Source organism: Trachemys scripta, chromosome 1 (genome assembly GCF_013100865.1).
Source record: "Trachemys scripta elegans isolate TJP31775 chromosome 1, CAS_Tse_1.0, whole genome shotgun sequence".
Lineage (NCBI taxonomy): Eukaryota > Metazoa > Chordata > Testudines > Emydidae > Trachemys > Trachemys scripta.
In genome coordinates, this window is record NC_048298.1 from 206112538 (window position 1) to 206129669 (window position 17132).

The 17132-nt window shown below is 46.7% G+C and overlaps 1 protein-coding gene across 1 annotated transcript; it reads left to right on the plus strand.

Annotated features, from left to right (window-relative positions):
- Window positions 1-263: 263 nt before the first annotated feature.
- Window positions 264-11211, plus strand: ARX (aristaless related homeobox). The gene is made up of 5 exons (XM_034754914.1): window positions 264-662; window positions 2166-2832; window positions 5181-5226; window positions 7725-8053; window positions 10791-11211. Exons 1-5 carry the CDS (start codon window positions 470-472, stop codon window positions 11029-11031), a joined length of 1476 nt encoding a protein of 491 aa, XP_034610805.1. The 5' UTR covers window positions 264-469; the 3' UTR covers window positions 11032-11211.
- The last annotated feature ends 5921 nt before the right edge of the window (window positions 11212-17132 follow it).

Consider the following 17132-nt stretch of genomic DNA (forward strand, 5'->3'; position numbering starts at 1 on the left):
GCTGGAGGACTGGGAGGGCAGGGGGCGAGGGGTTTGGACTCGTTTTCTGGGTGACAAGGCGAGGTGGAAGTGAACACTGCTCCCAGGGAGGTGCCGAGGAACTTTTCCGCGCTGGTGCTGATCCCCTAGTGATCCAAACCGGGCTTTGCTCCGCGCTGGAAGCCTGAAGCGGCCCTGCCTCTGGCGAGAGCCAATCAGAGGGCGGCTCTCAGCACGTGGAGGAGAGGGACTCAAGAGCAAAGCAATTGCAGCTCACTACACTTGTTACTAGTGTCCTGAGCAGGAAGAGGGGCGAGTGGAGCCGCTGGTGGGGGGATTAAAAAACACTCCAGCCCAAGCAACAACAACAACAACAAAAACCCAACAACCAAAAAAAACCAAAAAACCAACAACCCAGCCCCACACACACGCAGCCAGCCAGCCAGCCGGCCGAGCGAGGCAGCTCCTTACCGAAGGGAAAGCCAAAGCCATGAGCAATCAATACCAAGAAGAGAGCTGCTCTGAGAGGCCTGAATGTAAAAGTAAATCTCCAACTTTACTCTCCTCCTACTGCATAGACAGCATCCTGGGCAGGAGGAGCCCCTGTAAAATGAGATTGCTAGGAGCTGCTCAGAGCCTGCCTTCTCTGTCTAACAGGACAGAACAGGACAAGGCCGTGCAAGGTAAGCAACAAACGGCGGGTTGCAAGCAAAATCAGCTGGAAAAAAAGAAAAGTAAAAGTGCGGCTGGGAGGGAAGGGAAGAGGAGGGGGGGAGACCCAAAGAAGCAGCTCTATAGGCCTGTTAAATGCAAAGCCATTCAGCGCTCTAACCCCTGCTGGATCGCTCCCAATCTCGCTCGCTCGTTTTCGATCGCTCTGTCTCACACCGGGAGCATGTAGTTTGGTCATAAAAGTAATATATTTATAGCGATCGGCTTATGTAAGCGAGAGGTCAGAAATAGCAGTTGCTGTTGGGATTAGCTCACCCCACCCCCTTCCAGCCTGTGGACAGGGGCTCTCTGAGCGGCGGAGACCCTGTAATTCTGGGGCTCTGAGGGTGTTCCGCAGTTGGGGAGCATTGCCATTGGCTTGGGCGGATTTGGTTTAACGCGATCGTATCTTCAGTTCCGATTCTTCTTCTTTATTATTAATTTGATTTTACTAAAGCTTAGACCAGAGTAAACTCCTCACATTGCATGGTACCGGGCTGGAACTGCTGGAAAACTGCGGCTTCCTTTTGCGCTGTTCTTAGCCTGATAGTTCATCGTTCTTGTTGGGGATTTACCATTCGTGTCAGAAGTGAACACTATTATATTCGTACCCTAGCTAAACCGGATTCAATATTTGTCAATAGTTTTATTTATTGAGACTCAGTATCGTTAAAGAAAAGCTGGACGGGTTATGTGTGTGGAAATCCTGCCTATTTGTTGTGTAAAACATTTTTCTGATCTCCTGTATCAAGTTCATGCTTGCTTTTGAGCAATAAAGGGACTTAATAATTCACAACCAAATCACATTTCCTATCTCTTTTCGCTTAGGGCAGTTTCTTCCCGCTTTAGGGCGGTTTAACCTCTGGGGAGATCATTCACAGCAGCGGGTTTTCTTTCTCCTTGCCAAATAAACTTGCGATTTAGAATAATAGGCTTGTTTGACACGTAAAATATCCATTGAACACCGTTAGGGCAACGGAAACGAGACGAGCTAGAGCATCTCGGCCTTTGGGTTTTCCCCCCAGGTTCCCCAGGGCTATTTCAGACTCTGATGGCAGCACGAAGCCCTTGGTTTAAAAGGGAAATGTGTTCTGCAAAGCGGGGGGGGGGGGGATAACCGGGCCGGGGAAGGGTTTGTTGAGCCCGCGCTATAGCCGGTGCCTGTTATCGGGCAGGGATGAGTGATGGTCGCTTTATGCCACCGGCTGCCCGCTACAGGAGAGAAGCGGGCGGCTACACTGGGATGGACCGGTGGCAACTTTCTAGCCGGACTCCGGACGGGTGGGGAGCCGAAGGGGCCGGTGTGGTTTCAAGCTGACCATGGTGGGGGTCTCCCGCCGGCTGGGGACGGGGCTGGTGTCCCCGGGAGCCCCCCGGCTGGTGCCTTGCCCTGCTTTGCTGCCGCGGCTGCCCTGACCCGGTCTCTCTCTCTCTCTCTGTGCCCCGGCGGGCTGTGTGTGTCTGTCTCCCGGCAGGATCCCCCAAGGGGAGCCCCACGTTCGAGCCCGCCGAGCTGCACCTGCCCCCCAAGCTGCGCCGCCTGTACGGGCCCGGAGGGGGCCGGCTGCTGCCGGGGGCTGCCGGGCCGCGGGCGGAGGGGGCCGCCGCCCAGTCCTGGGACACGCTGAAGATCAGCCAGGCGCCCCAGGTCAGCATCAGCCGCAGCAAGTCGTACCGGGAGAACGCGCCCTTCGCACCCCCGCCGCCCGCCCTGGACGAGCTGGGGCGCCCCGAGGAGAGGCCGGGGCCGGCGGCCGCGGGGGTGCCCGAGGAGGAGGAGGACGAGGACGAGGAGCTGCTGGAGGAGGAGGAGGAGGAGGACGAGGAGCTGGAGGAGGAGGACGAGGAGGAGCTGCTGGGGGAGGCCGGCGGGGGGCTCCTGAAGGAGCCCAGGCGCGGCGCTGCTCCCGCCACGGGGCCCGACGGTGGGGAGCTGTCCCCCAAGGAGGAGCTGCTGCTGCACCCAGAGGACGCCGAGGGCAAGGACGGCGAGGACAGCGTGTGCCTGTCGGCGGGCAGCGACTCCGAGGAGGGGCTGCTCAAGAGGAAGCAGCGGCGCTACCGCACCACCTTCACCAGCTACCAGCTGGAGGAGCTGGAGAGGGCCTTCCAGAAAACCCACTACCCAGATGTCTTCACCAGGTACAGGCTGGGGGAGGAGGGTTGATGATCGCAGCCTGCCCGGCTGGACACAGGACCCTTCCCACCCCGCAGATCAGCTGCCACAGCTCCCCTGTGCTCAGAGGCAATTCCTGGGGCTGGCTGGCTGATTGGAGAAGGCGCCTTAGCGTTTCTTTCTCACACACACCCCTGAGTTTCTCTGCTGGCCACAATCACCAGGAGTTTCCTCTTGGTCTCACCCGGGCCTTTCCTGAATCCCCCTTGGATCAGCTGGGAAGAGTTTTCTCTCCCCCTCCCCCCAATCAGCTTTAGAGGCAATCTCTAGTGCAGAAATTGCTGCTCTGCTAGTGGCACTGGAAAGGAGAGAAACTTCTGCGATTAGTTTGTCTTCACTGCAGAGCCAGTTGGCCACAGGCAGGTAGTATCTGTCCTGCTCCTAGCTAAACCACATAATGTTCTATTTTTATCCTATGCCTTGATCCTTCTTCAGATCTACCAACAAGCTTGCTGGGTATCAATTACGCTTTTCCCAGTGCAAACTGGAACCCTGCCCTGTACAGGGAAGTCCTGTAAAAAAAGATCAAAGTATTCCAGCTTTGGGTTCTTAGAATATTTAACTAGATAATAGCTCCGCTAAAATACTGTGTGTAATATGTTTAACCTCTGCATATGGATATGTGTAGAGAGATACAAACTTAGATCGGAGTCAGAGAGGGGTGGGGGTGATATTCTCGTACACGTAGTAGGGTCTGTTGTTGTTGCTTATACACTTTATCTACAGCTCATTTACTATCCTTGCCCAGAAACACAGAGAGGAATTTTCTAATAGGAATTAAGTGTATCTTGTGTTTGTTTACAGTTCTGACGGGCTCTTTCCCATTCTCCTCCTTTTCACACACACCACTCCATTCTCCTTGCCCAGAAACTCGTTTGATTTACGCTTCTCCCCCCCCCCCCTGAATAGTGAAGTCAGATCCCGAGGAGATAGTGTCAGACGGAAAGAAAAAAAATGAGAGTAATCTCTATAGAACGTTAAAAACACAATCATACCCCCAATTTCATAGATGAGCTATACTACACTCACCGGTGTAACTAAAAGAAGGAAAATCAATCCTCTTTTTGAACAAATAAAGCAATGCGGCGTGGAAACGCTTAACTGTGGTACCCGGGGTGCACTTATGCTCTGCTGCAGCTAACAGATTTCTGCTGCCTCCAGACAGCAACGAAACTCTTTCCCCAGAAGACATAATGTATAACACCTTTAACAGTCCAAGGCCTTCCCTGCGGTTTTGCGCTGCCTGAATACTGCAGAGCTGCGCTCCAGAACGGGTAGTTTAGCTACAATAACCTGGAGGGAAACGGGAAAAATCCAACAGGCCTTTTTTTGCTGCTGTTGTTGCTTCTGCGGTTCCTGAGCCTTTTATCTGGCTGGGTATTAAAACAGAAAGCTTCCAGCCGGGCTCGGAGACTTGAGTTAAAATGTCAGGCGCTTGTTGTGTAGCGAAAGGGAAGGCGGCTCGTGTTTGGCTTCCCTCGGGCTCGAGGCTTTGAAAGTTGTAGGTGAGGCTGAGGGATCTGAAAGAAAGCAGGCTCTTTGCAGCCCAGGGTCCCTTGGCCAGCCCAGCTCTTTCTTTTTAGCGGAGGGAGATCCAATTATGCTCTGAGCTCTCATATTTTAGGTAAACAGATTATGAGCAGTTTTATAACATCTTAATGGTTTCCGATTTGCCTTAATTATTGCAATAATAACTGCAATGAAGGGGTAGGGTTTCAGCTAAATTGATTCCCCCTGTGATGTGTAGAGTTTGCGGTGGGCATTGGAAACACCAAGCGTTTAGTGGGTTTGAAACTAATTAGTTTTTAAGGCACACGCTGAACTCTAAATCCCAGGCACAGCTCGAACGTGACGGACGAAGATAATTGCGGAATGGCCTGACCCGGGGGTGACTTCGCCCCCTTTGCTCTCTACCATCTCCTGATCGCTTGCGGAGGGGAAACGTGTAATAAGCCTTTTCCCTACTTTGCTACACGGGCTGCGGGTGTTGCAAGCAGACGGGGTGTGAGCACTGGGAGCCAAATTGTGCGCAGACTTCAGCCTGCGGCTCCGGGTATTGGGCTAGGGCTGCCCCTGGATACGCCCCTGGTAGGGCTCCATGGGCCATGTGGTGGGTGCGCTGTATTTATGCTCAGACCAGGCACACGGCAGGGGGCTCGATCCTGCTCCCATTCATGTGCCCCGGAGCTCGGCCATTGACTCGAGCCCCCCGCCCGGCCGGGATCTGGGGACGGGGCAGAGCTGCCCTAGCTGCTCTGCGCCCCCGCGGGGAGTCTCACGGCGCGGTGTGTCTGTGTGCTTGTTTCCCTCTCAGGGAGGAGCTGGCCATGCGGCTGGATCTGACCGAAGCCCGAGTGCAGGTGAGTCCGGGCGAGAGCTGGGTCGGGTGAATAGGGGCCTGCGCGGTCTCCCTACCCCGCGGAGAGCCGGTGGATGCCCGCGGGGCCCTGGCCAGCTAAGCCCAGCAGCGGCCGCTGGGACTGGACTCACTCAGCCCTGCGCGGGTGGGTTGGAAACCATCCCTGTTGCCTTCGCCGATCCTGCGGGGTGTTCTCCAGAGGCACGCTGGAGAGGGTCGGGGGTGGGGGCTGGCCCCTGGGGTCAGTGTGGTGGGCAGGGGAAAGACCGGAGGCAGCTAATCCCCCCTCCTCCCACGAAACCCCCAACCGACCCCAATAATCAGCAGGCGAAACCCAGTTGGATTAAAATCGCCCGGCCACGCGGGGTTTTGGTTGTTAGACAAACCCGCTCTGCTCCAAGCAGGTATTTGGCCGTGATTAAATCTCCAATCGGGCTTCATAAAAGCCCACTTAGTGCTAGAACAAACAGGGCCATTTGAAGGCGAAATGTTGTTTGATTTCCTCTCCGCCTGCACAAGGGGCTGGCTAATGCTATTTGATTTCCCATTTTTGATAGCAATAAGACCGCATTGATCTAATAGTGAGTGAGTGCAATGCTATTAAAGGTGTTTGCAGCCCCATACCAGAGTGCATTTCCTAACCCAAGTCTCATAACCAAAGAGACGATAAACATTGGGATGCCCTGATTGCCAACAGAAAACAGATGTCTCTGGGTCTGAAGCTGAGCAAATCACTTTACAGTTAAAATCAGGCGCTGATAAAGCATAATAAATTCCATATGGCTCATTTAATACACAACAGCTTCTTGCATTAGAGGGGCTAATGATGAGATTTGTCCCCTCCTTTCTGTTGACACATTTCTCCATTGTCAAACAGAGATGTGACAGCAAATCAGTATTTTCAGCTCAGGGGAACAAGTCGTGGGAAAGTTAAATAACTTTTAAAAAGAAAGACACCCCCTTTCTCTCTTCTCCTATTCACTGGAGAAGATGTAATTAAGGGAATATGAATTATGAGAGTCCCTTCGTTTACCTTTTGGGTGTACTCAGACTTATTAATTCAATAATGGGGAATTGCAGTGGGGACAGCTTGCTAATTGAGTTTTAGTTGGTAGAGACGATCCGCTTGTAGAAGATTTTGGCTTCCTTTAAGGACATCATGTCTCTTCATACGTACGTCTACACATAGCATCGTTGCCTTTATTCGTTTAGCTGCAGTAGAGATGGGGTTTCATAATGTTCTGCCAAACGTGAGCTATATTTAAAGGTGAAAATTCAACCCCCACCGCTCCACAAAATTAACAGATTATGTCTCTTTCAAAGGCTCTCCTTTAATGTGTGATATTTATACTTTGATATTAAGCGAACGTTTTCCGTTCAAATGTGGTGTTTTATTAATCTCTTCTGTTTCAAAGAACAAGCACATTTTGATTAACGAATGTTTAGGGTGAGATTGCAATTCCGTGGCTGGCTAACAAAGTCATGTAAACTAAATCCTAAGAGTACAACTGGGACATGCATATTATTCCTTCAATAGCTTCGCGATTTTTTAAAAATATTACATTTTACTTGCAGTCACGATTTTGTATTGCTTTTAATCTTTAAAAACCTGAATGAGCCTAAAATGATACCATTTGTAAATATTAACTTCAGTGAAAGATACCATGCAGATCTTAGTGTGGGTGTGTGTATAGATCACATCATAAAAATAATTTAGTTCTAGTGGGAATTAATTTTTAGAACATTTGACTACAGCAGTAATGTTTCAGTTAAAATGTCCATAAAAGAAAGCATTATTGTATGCTGCCAAAACCACCACCATGCTGTCAAGTATTTAAATTAAAACGTTTTACTCTCCACTCAAACCAGTAGGATTCCTCTGGAAAATGGATACATGTTAGCTGAAAAAGAAACTTCCGAATATTGTACATGTTTTCAGAGAATCATTATACTGTGTGTTAAATGTTACGTATATTCAGAGTATTCAGTACACACGTGTGTGCTTATTTATACCTGTGAAACGTAAACCCGGAGATGAGGTATTATTTATATACTATATAGCATAAGTAACCATATTAAGGATAAAAGGCTTAACGGGTCAGCTCCACCCTAGCCTCATACTTTCTTCCAAAGAGGCAATCACTTTACCAGCAGGGTAAATATATAAACCAGGAGAAGGTGATAAAAACGCTTCCGTGAAAGGTAACCATGCACGCCCACTTCAGGGGTTGTTTAATCCTGTCCTAATGTGCGAGTTATTTGACCAACCCGGGCCATTTATTACTCCATGTAATAACAACGAAGTCCCCCCCGCTCCAAATGTTACCTAGATCCACTGCCATTTGTAGTCTAAAATCCTATCCAGTTCTGACCTCCTGCCTGCTGAGGGTTTGGGGTAGAAATGCTCGAAACCTGTCCGGAAAGTGTATCATGTCTGCTGGGCAAAACATTTGGAGACGAGACCAGAAATATTAAAACCAATTTTCTTTTGGATTTCAGGTATGGTTCCAGAACCGTAGGGCTAAATGGCGGAAGAGGGAAAAGGCTGGGGCTCAGACACACACCCCAGGTTTGCCTTTCCCTGGTCCCCTGTCAGCAACTCACCCACTCAGTCCATACCTTGATGCTAGTCCTTTCCCTCCTCATCACCCAGCTCTAGACTCCGCCTGGACTGCTGCTGCAGCAGCTGCTGCTGCCGCCTTCCCTAGTCTACCTCCTCCACCTGGTTCTGCAACTTTGCCACCAAGTGGGACTCCGCTAGGCCTCAGCACTTTCCTGGGCGCAGCTGTATTCCGGCATCCAGCCTTCATCAGCCCTGCATTTGGCAGGTAACACGTTCAGCGTTTACCATTTGCAAATGCGGTGTATAGTATAACCAGTACAGGGGGTGGAGGTTGGGGAGGAGAAAGTGTGTGCCATGGAACATGGCTTTCGGGAGCCACGGCTGCCTACTACAATCCAACTTGTGTGCAATTAACGCAGTTCTCTTGCCTGGATTAGTTAGGCACCTCTTAGCTGAATTTACACTACAGATTATTCATGGGGAGGAAGGACAAATGAGGGGAAATGGCAGAATTCCAAGCACTTGACGTCTGCATGCTACAACCTGACTCATCAATGTACAGTGCTCAGAGTCTCAGGTGGAGGTTAATGTTATTAGAACTGTCTTGAAAGAGTAACAAGAAAGTTTTCGAAGAGTTGCTATGATGTGAGGCTTGGTGCCAGTGGGTCAAGAAGGAAAGGTAACTTCTCACCCTGAGCTGGTCTCCCTCAAGTGACTTGGTGACAATGATGCTTCCCCGGTAGAGCTGGATGAATAATTTGTAGCGTGTAATTTGATTAATTTTGTTTCTTTTGCTGTTCAAAATTGTCCTCGAGCAGCCTATCGTTTTCTTGAACGTATTAGTTATTTAAAACCATTCACAGAATTATAACCACTCTGGGTTGGTAGATCTCTCGCAGGCAGTTCATTGTGGATTATTTGATATTCGAAATTCGAGCTGGGTTGGTTAGTGTTGATTGGACGCACAGGTCACATGTTACGCTTCGGTTCCCTGACTAGATGGGGGTAACGCTTAGAATCAGATTGTCACCATGAATATTCACGTCTACTAATTCAAAATCTGCTCTCTGGAAATATTCTCTTATATTTGGTTGACATTCACGGTTTCCACAAACATTCCTGCCCCTCGCATCACTCGCTAGAGTATTTGTAGCAAGGGAACACAACACCGGTGAAGCATTCAATAATTAGTAGGACTCGTCGTAAAAAATATTTTGGAGTATTTGCCCGGGTCTATTTCTCAGTGTGTTTTATACCTAAATCTACTAGTCGTGTAAGACACTGAAATAAAAGAAACGATTCACGTATATTATAGCTTCCTTTATTTAAATGAAAACCAAATGGTGAACTAAAAAGTCTGTAGTTAATCACACAGACAGAGAAACAATAGAAGGATTTATTAAGTTGGAGAGAGAAGTGAAAATAAAACTGAATGTAACTGCAATGATCTCTGTTTAGGAGAACAAAGAAATAATAGATTCATCCAACTGAGCAGCCACTTTAACAAAATCGTCGGGAGGAAAATAAAAAAAACTAAGTAAAATTAGTTTCTTAGTCTAAACCAATACAATTAAACAGTTTATGCATCAAATTGAAGTCAGTGACTCAATTTACCTAATGGAACAAGTGATGTTACAGTGCTGTCACGCCCCCTGCTTAGAGCGATGATTTCACAGTTTATCACTTCTCTTGTAGCATTAGTGCAGTCCTTCTACGGTTCCCCCCCCCCCCCCCCGACAACAAATTGAAAAGTGAATTGTAAAAGCTTACTAACTCAGCCTGGATAATGGGCTACAAGATTAAAATAGGCATGACAGAGCAAATTCACATCCACCTTGAAATGTAGCATTTCAGTATGTATTAGGTGATTTAAAACTGTTACATTTAACAAGTTCACCACAACAGGGATTGCCTCCCACTAATCAAACCTATCATTGTTTTGAGATATATATATAGTATCGCTAGATTTTACCAGTAGAATTAGGGATTCTGAAGAATGTAAAAGCTTGTGTTAAACTGAGCAGTAATTGACCTTTTAAAAGGAATGTGTTCCATTCTTGCCAATGTTAATACTTAATATCTGCATCAAAGACTCAGAAAGAAAAAAAAAATCGCAGCAGCCAGTATGGGAGCTTAGCATGCTAGGGCTTAGTATGTAGACCCTGATGCCTTCAAGGAACACAGTTCAATTCCTAGCCGTGATGATGTCAATAATCACATCCTTGGTTAATGGAGAGTCTGTACATCTTGATGTGCCAGTCAAGGGGGTCACTTGCACTCTTCAGAGTGACTGCTCTGGTGAGAGAAGTAAGAAAAACTAGAGGGAAGGCATTTAAAAGATTGTGTCATTGAGCCTGGATGCTAGGTTGCTGGATAATAATTGGCATTCCACTGTGAGGAAATCAACAGGAATGCCACTTCCTGCTGGTATGGGCATCAGTGCTGAGGAACGGTTAAGACACTTTGGGCATCAGGACTGTAGAACCTTTAAAAGAGGAAGATGATTGTGGAGGGGGGAAGGGGAAAGGCAGAAATCCACTGGGGGAAAAGAGAGGAATAGTATAATGGAAGAGTTTAACGTGTGCAGCGTTTCTATTTTAAATGATAGCTAAGGAGAAAACAATCCCCCAAAGCGTTTCATTTTGGAATTCCTCTCCCTATTAAGTGTAAATCACAGTATCAACTGCTCCTGACAGTGTGCTCTAGTGTGAGCGGCTGTCACCAGCAAATCTGAGAGAATTAGACTCGCTTTTTTTTTTTTAATCTTTTGACTGCCAGTGTTGAGATTTTTTTTCAACGTCTTTGTCTTTTCTACATTAGTGATAATACTTCGCTGCTTAGCTCTGACATGAACTCAGAACTCTTAGTGGAAGCGAACAGGGAAGGGGGGGGGAAGGAATAGATATGACAACGCTGGTCACCTTATTCTGACAAAACAACAGCAACAGACACACGCACATAAGCTGCCTTGGTTTTGACCAAAATGTTTACTTTACTTGCAGGCTCTTTTCCACTATGGCTCCCCTGACTAGTGCTTCCACTGCTGCTGCCCTACTGAGACAGCCCACTCCTGCCGTGGAAAGTGCAGTGCAATCAAGTGGGCTATCAGATCCAGCAACAGCTGCAGCAGACAGACGGGCTTCTAGCATAGCAGCTCTGAGGCTGAAAGCAAAAGAACACGCAGCTCAGCTCACACAACTCAATATTATCCCTGGAAACAGCACAGGGAAAGAGGTGTGCTAAAATAAATACATAAATAAAGGTCACCTCAGCTAGTACGAATCAAGACCAAATGGAAAAAGAGGACCAGCGATTAAGACATTGGATAGGTTCTCGGGTTAGGAACTTGAAGAAAGCAAGCATCAGCACTCACATGAGTGAACCAACATTTACAAGCTCCTGAATGAGTAACTCCTTGGCTGGTACATTTTAAAACTGTACACTACATTAATTTCTTCATTGGTCATTAGACAAAAAGAGCTCCTAATAAGATATTATATTATATAGAAATAAAGTTACACCCCCCCCCCCCCCCCCTTTCTTCTGGACATCTGGCTAAATAAATAAATAAATTGCAATTAAAAAAAAATACCTAAACTTCCCACACAGCTTCTTAAAATAACATCTTAGGATGTTAAGTTGGTCTATCAGGAGCACTGGAGAACTATTTTACATGTTATTGTAACCAGCTGCATAGTATCAACCAAGGATGCTGCCAGTGCAGAATGAAAGTGAATTTGATGCTGTAAGATAACCAGTGCACTTAAAGGAAAGGGGTATATCTTTTTCTTGTTATATTCTTTAACACTACACCAACCAAGGTTTTTATATCAAACCAAAGGGAAATACACTGCTAGAATATGGACTGTTTAAGTCACTAAACTGTGATTATTGATTCTGTACATACCATTGTTATAAAAAAGAACAGAGCTTTGTATATTTGAAATGTTATAAAACAATTGCACTCAGTGTAGTGTTGTAAAAGTTTGTCATTCTGTAGATTCTTACTGTGTTGTAGATATAATAGGGTTCCTAGACAAATATTTATGTACAACCCCTTTATTTAACTTATTAACTGTAGAGGTTTCCGAAACTCTAAAAAGGCAATGGTACAGTACTTTTGTGTAATGTCGTTATTGTTAACACTTTTCCTTGCTATTAAGTGGAGAAGTGCCACACTCAGAAAATAAAAAATATATATATAAATATATATATGTTTAACAAAAAGAATTGTGAAGGGTACATTGAAGTATATGGCATTTAATAGCGTCATTGGAAACAACCATGGAAATACCAGCGGTGTAACAAATAGGGGCTATTATAACTGTCTAATAGATTGTTACCCTCAAAACTGCTGTAGGAGGAAGCTGAGATCCCTGTCTTTAGTACGGGCGGGTTTTTATTGTTTTAAGTCAACAAAATAGGAATTTCTTTTAAAAGATTGAACGTAGAATATGTTTCTAATACGCCTGCCCTAAAAATCCAAACAATTTGAAACTCGCTGAGAAGCAAAACCCTCCTACAGTCATTCGTGGCAGGGTCCAGCATGTGTGTATCTATTGCATATATTAAATGTCATACAGACTTCAAGTCGGCCCCCACGTGCTTTCAGGGCAACACCGATTTAGCCGAAGGGGAGTAGGCAAAGTGAGGGCTTGTGGAAGCAGAAGGGAGACACCAGTGCTCGAGGCCTTGCAGCTCAGGGGAACTGTTGGAAGTCAAACTTGTAGAACCTCTTGGCGAAGATGGTTGTAGCTTCATGGTAAACGCAGTTATTCCTCTACCTGGCCAGCTCCACGTACTGCAGTCTGACAAGGCCTAGCCCCATGTAGGTGCGAGCCAGAGAGGGCGGTGAGACTGGAGAGGAGTTTCAATCTGGGCCTTTACACAGGGGTGTGTGTGTGTGTGTGGGGGGGTGTCTGTGAGTAGGGCGTTGACAGGATGTGTCCTGATTCCTGCACTGATCCGGTCGGTCCCTGCGGGTCTGGTTTGGATGCTTCCCAGGGAAGGGCTGGGGGGGGGGGTGTGTGTTACTCCCGCTGGCACTGGTGGGGAGCCAGGCTGTTCGGGGACAGACACTTGAGGATGGGGGCACCAGCAGCAGGGGAAATGCGCCGCTAAAGGTGCCCAGCGTTAGTCCCGGCTCGCACCCGGCCCCAGCGGGGGGAACAAGCCCGGGGAGGCCCGGCGGGGTCGGGGTTGATGCTGATGACCCGTGGGCAGAAACGGGTGGCAGAGCCGCAATCCGGTTCTAGGCGTCGGGGGCACAATCCGGCGCCGCGTCCCGCGCGGTTTTGCTCGTGAGAAAGCCCGTCTCGTGTCCCCCAACCCCGGCGGCGCTGGCCTGCCGGTGCCCCGCGGCGCTGCGGGCTGGGGCCGCCCCTCCCTTGCTTTAGGCGCTGGCCGGTCGGGGCTCGGTCGCGGGGGGGGGGGGTTGGCTGCTCTCAGGCTGGGCGCGCCCCGCCGGCGGGTTTGAAGCCATTGCTTCTCCTTTGACCCTTCCCCGGAGCAGAAGCAAATCGCGTGAAATCCCCCCCCACGGCTCGCAGCCCGGGCCGGCCAATGGCCGCGCCTGGCCTTGTTTTACCAGCCTCCTAATCCCGGCTCCCTCGGATGCTGCAAACACGCCCGAGCCCAAGGCCCCCTATTCTTTCAGCGCGCTCCAGCTGGAGGGAAACTCATTCCGCGCCCCAGCGTCCCCCACGCCAGCGACCCCCTGACTTCCAGCGAGGCTCCCTGGTCAACATCTGACGGGGCGCGCCTGACAAACTCCCGGCAGCTTTTCAAAGCGGCAAAAGAAACCAATTTTCTTCTCCCTCCAAACCTCCCCCAGCGCTGAATGCTGGGGGCTGGAAAGAGCCACTGGAGCGTGCTTAGAGGATTTTATGAGATTTTCCAGAATGATTTAATCTAATTGTGAGCATTATTAATGAATGGCAACCCGCTTTGGCTCGAATATCTGGGAACGCTTCGCTACAATGCCAGGGGAGCCTGACCCTCCCTCCGCCCCCCACCCCCGGCTCAACCTCAAACAAGCCTCCCCCCATATAGATTTAACAATCGCCAAAGAAATATTGACGCTTGGATGTAGCGCTAGAGAGCCGGGACTCATGGCAACCCGATTCCCTCCCAGGGCCAAATCTCCCACCATCTGTTCTCAGATTTAGAAACCAACAAGAGTTCCCAACCCAGGGTTTCCCTCACACCCTGTTCCGCTCCATGGCGGGCACAACAAGAGGTTCCAGACTACTGCAACACGCAGCGACTCTGGCAGCCTGGGGGCACGGATACAAACCAGATACAAAGACAGCTCGGCGTAGTGAAAATGACTGTGTAATGCATCCTGAGCGAAGGGCACGTTCTCCATCAGACACAACACGGGGCACATTTCATTTCTCCACCATCCAGAACTGGGGTTTGCATACATTTTTTGTTTTATAAGGAGACGGTTGCAGTGGGACTTCTCCGGAGTAGAATTAAGAGGAAGGTAAATATTATTTATCTGATCCCCCCACCACCCCCAGTTGGGTGTGGAGGTGATCACACACACACACAGACACAGGCCACTTTGACAGACCTGAATTGTTTGTTTTTATGAACAAGCTACAGTTCCCCCAAATAACTATACATTTCACTGACAGCATTATATATACACATATATATTTTAGAGTTTTCAAATAGGTGCCAAAATTATGGGAAAAATAACGTTTGTTCCTGGACGTTATTAACTGTACAGTTTGAAGTATACATTTTTACTGCAAAGAAAAGGGAATCATTATCAAGCCATTACGCATTAAGAAATGTCATTCAGTCATTTTTATTCTTTCTGCTGAAATCTTCGTAAAAGCCCGAATCATACTTCCACAAGCAGCAATTTTGCTAATCCAGGGGGTTATTACTCTGGGCCCTTATTAGGATCTATACTACTGGCAAGCAATCCTATAACGTTCTCAAAAGAAGTTTACCTCCGTGTTATAAAACCAGTAGTGGTATTTATACTGTGCAATAATTAGTGTATTACTTGAATCCACTAACAGGTTCATTTTATCTCTGCACAAAACCTCTGGTCTGCTTATAGAAAGCTTGTGCCTCCTTTGGCGCTGTTAAAGTGGTGACAGAGTGAATGAAGGCTGGTAGCACTTTCTCCTTTTGCCTTGCCTTAATTCCCATCTCTTTCTGCTCTCATCCAATTAGTGCAGTGTATTAAGCGGTTTATCATCTCATAGTCAGCTATTGAGAGAAACAAGGCGAACACTTTGCAATAGAGCCTGCTCTCCTTTGACACCCTCAGGTACTTACATATTCCACTGTGCTATGAATAATAGAGGAAGAATAGAGCACTAATTCCCTCATCAAAGAATGCCTTGTCTGCTGCTTTGCTCAACAACACCATTCTGATCAAAAGAAAAGCAATAAAGCTTAGCATAACAAAACGAAACCTACTTATTAGCTTAGTGGTTAAATTAATGCAGAGCCGCTGCTATTCAAAACCAAGGTTTGAAAACAGCCTCCAATAACCTGATAATGCTGCCTTCGGGATGAAGGAATTTTAATCTGAAATTTGAAGCTGGCACAGATGAGTTAATCTATTAAACTGCTATAAGGAGAATTCATCACGAACTGTTCAATTAAGAAATATTTAAGGTGCTCTACAGAAGATAGTCAAATAGAGCAAAAGGGAAGATGGGCTGAAGTTTGGAATTAGCAAAGTGCATTTTGCAGTGAAAAAGGGAATTTTGGCACAGGACCAAATGGATTTGCGGTATGAATTTGTTTTTAATAACACATAAACGCCCTATGTGAAGTCTGGCTTCTTAGTTCATGTATCAACATTGCTCTCCCCAAACTGAAAAAAAATAAAATAAAATAAAAAAAAAAAGAGAAAAAATATGTTTAACTGTAGTAGATTTGGGGGCTGCAGCTGGGAGAAGTACAAGGGAGAATGTGGAATAATTCAGCCTCGATCAGTTTCAAAATACAAGCCTGTGAACTTCAACCTTTCTCAAATTATTTACAGCACTAAATCAACTATAGCCATTTCCTATATACATAGAATATTGACAAAAATATAGAAAGATGATTTTGCATTTCCCAGCCTTTCTCCAGGGCCAAAAATAGACAAATTGCTTAGGGCTTATTAGTAAGGTAAAAGGCAGTTGTTCCTTGCCAGGAATTCAACTCTGATCTGAGATGAAGCAAAAATTGCCTGAAATTGGGAAAAGCATTCATTTCCGATTCCCCATCTGATTGTGGCTGGCTAAAGTTGCTGTAGAGGGGATTTTGTCTTTTCTGTGTCATAAAAACAGGGTTTAATCCTTCTTTTCTGTGTGATGGAAGTACAACTTTACTGGAGTTACAAAAATGGAAACTATATATTGCTGCATTCTACATAATTATTCCACAACCTTCATTTAATTTAAAACTCCCTAACCTAGTAAACTAACAGGCTATTCAACAATGATTATACAGAGACATACAAATGCCAGAGTAACCGTTTTATTTGTTTATAATACTTACATGTCTTGAAGAATGTACTCCTTTTACTTTTCTAAAAATTCTACCCAGTCTCATTGGTCAAGTCAAATAATAATTTGACTGGATACAGTGAAAATCTCAAATATACAGGAAATTAAAAAAAAAGAGACTATTGATTATTGTATCTCTCAATGGTCTCTAATTTGATTGTTTCATTTAGACAGCAGACCTTATTTTAAACCCTACACCTGAGAAATTATCTGTTATAATGATCTGACTAAATATGCTGAATGAATGCACAAGTAGCACTGCTCGATGCATCCAGATGTATGGGATAACATTGACCACAAACTGGTAACTGTTGACAAGCACACACTCATTTACTTTAGTAGGACTACTTGTGCGAGTAAAATCTCCATGTATGAGAAAGCAAATGTATACTTAGACATACACAACATCAATAGCTACATAACAGTGTTACCCAGAGCACACTCTGGTGAAATTTTATAAACAAATATGATATAAACACATACACTCAATCACACACAATACCCTTTGATATCTAGTAGGTTCGGGCTGGTACTCTCACTATTTTCTAGCTTCAAGCCTTTTTCTTAGTTTTCATTGAACCAAACTGACCTTTTAAAAGCTGAGATGCATATACCTCTGTCAATTGTACTGTGAATTTAAAGGAATGGACTCTAATACACTGCAATAAAACGCCCGCTGCTGGCCAGTGTCAGCTGATTTGGGCTGTAGGATTGCAGTGTAGATGTTCAGGCTCAGTAAGGAACACTGAGCTGTGGGACCCTCTCCCCCTGTTGTGGCCGGTATATACAACAGATCCAGTCAAATTTTCTTTCACTAGA

Excerpts from the sequence above, each read along its gene's own strand:
- ARX (XM_034754914.1), top strand. The coding sequence starts at position 470 with ATGAGCAATCAATACCAAGAAGAGAGCTGCTCTGAGAGGCCTGAATGT. Across the intron at positions 663-2,165 it reads ACAGGACAAGGCCGTGCAAG|GATCCCCCAAGGGGAGCCCC; the intron begins GTAAGCAACAAA and ends GTCTCCCGGCAG. Across the intron at positions 8,054-10,790 it reads ATCAGCCCTGCATTTGGCAG|GCTCTTTTCCACTATGGCTC; the intron begins GTAACACGTTCA and ends CTTTACTTGCAG.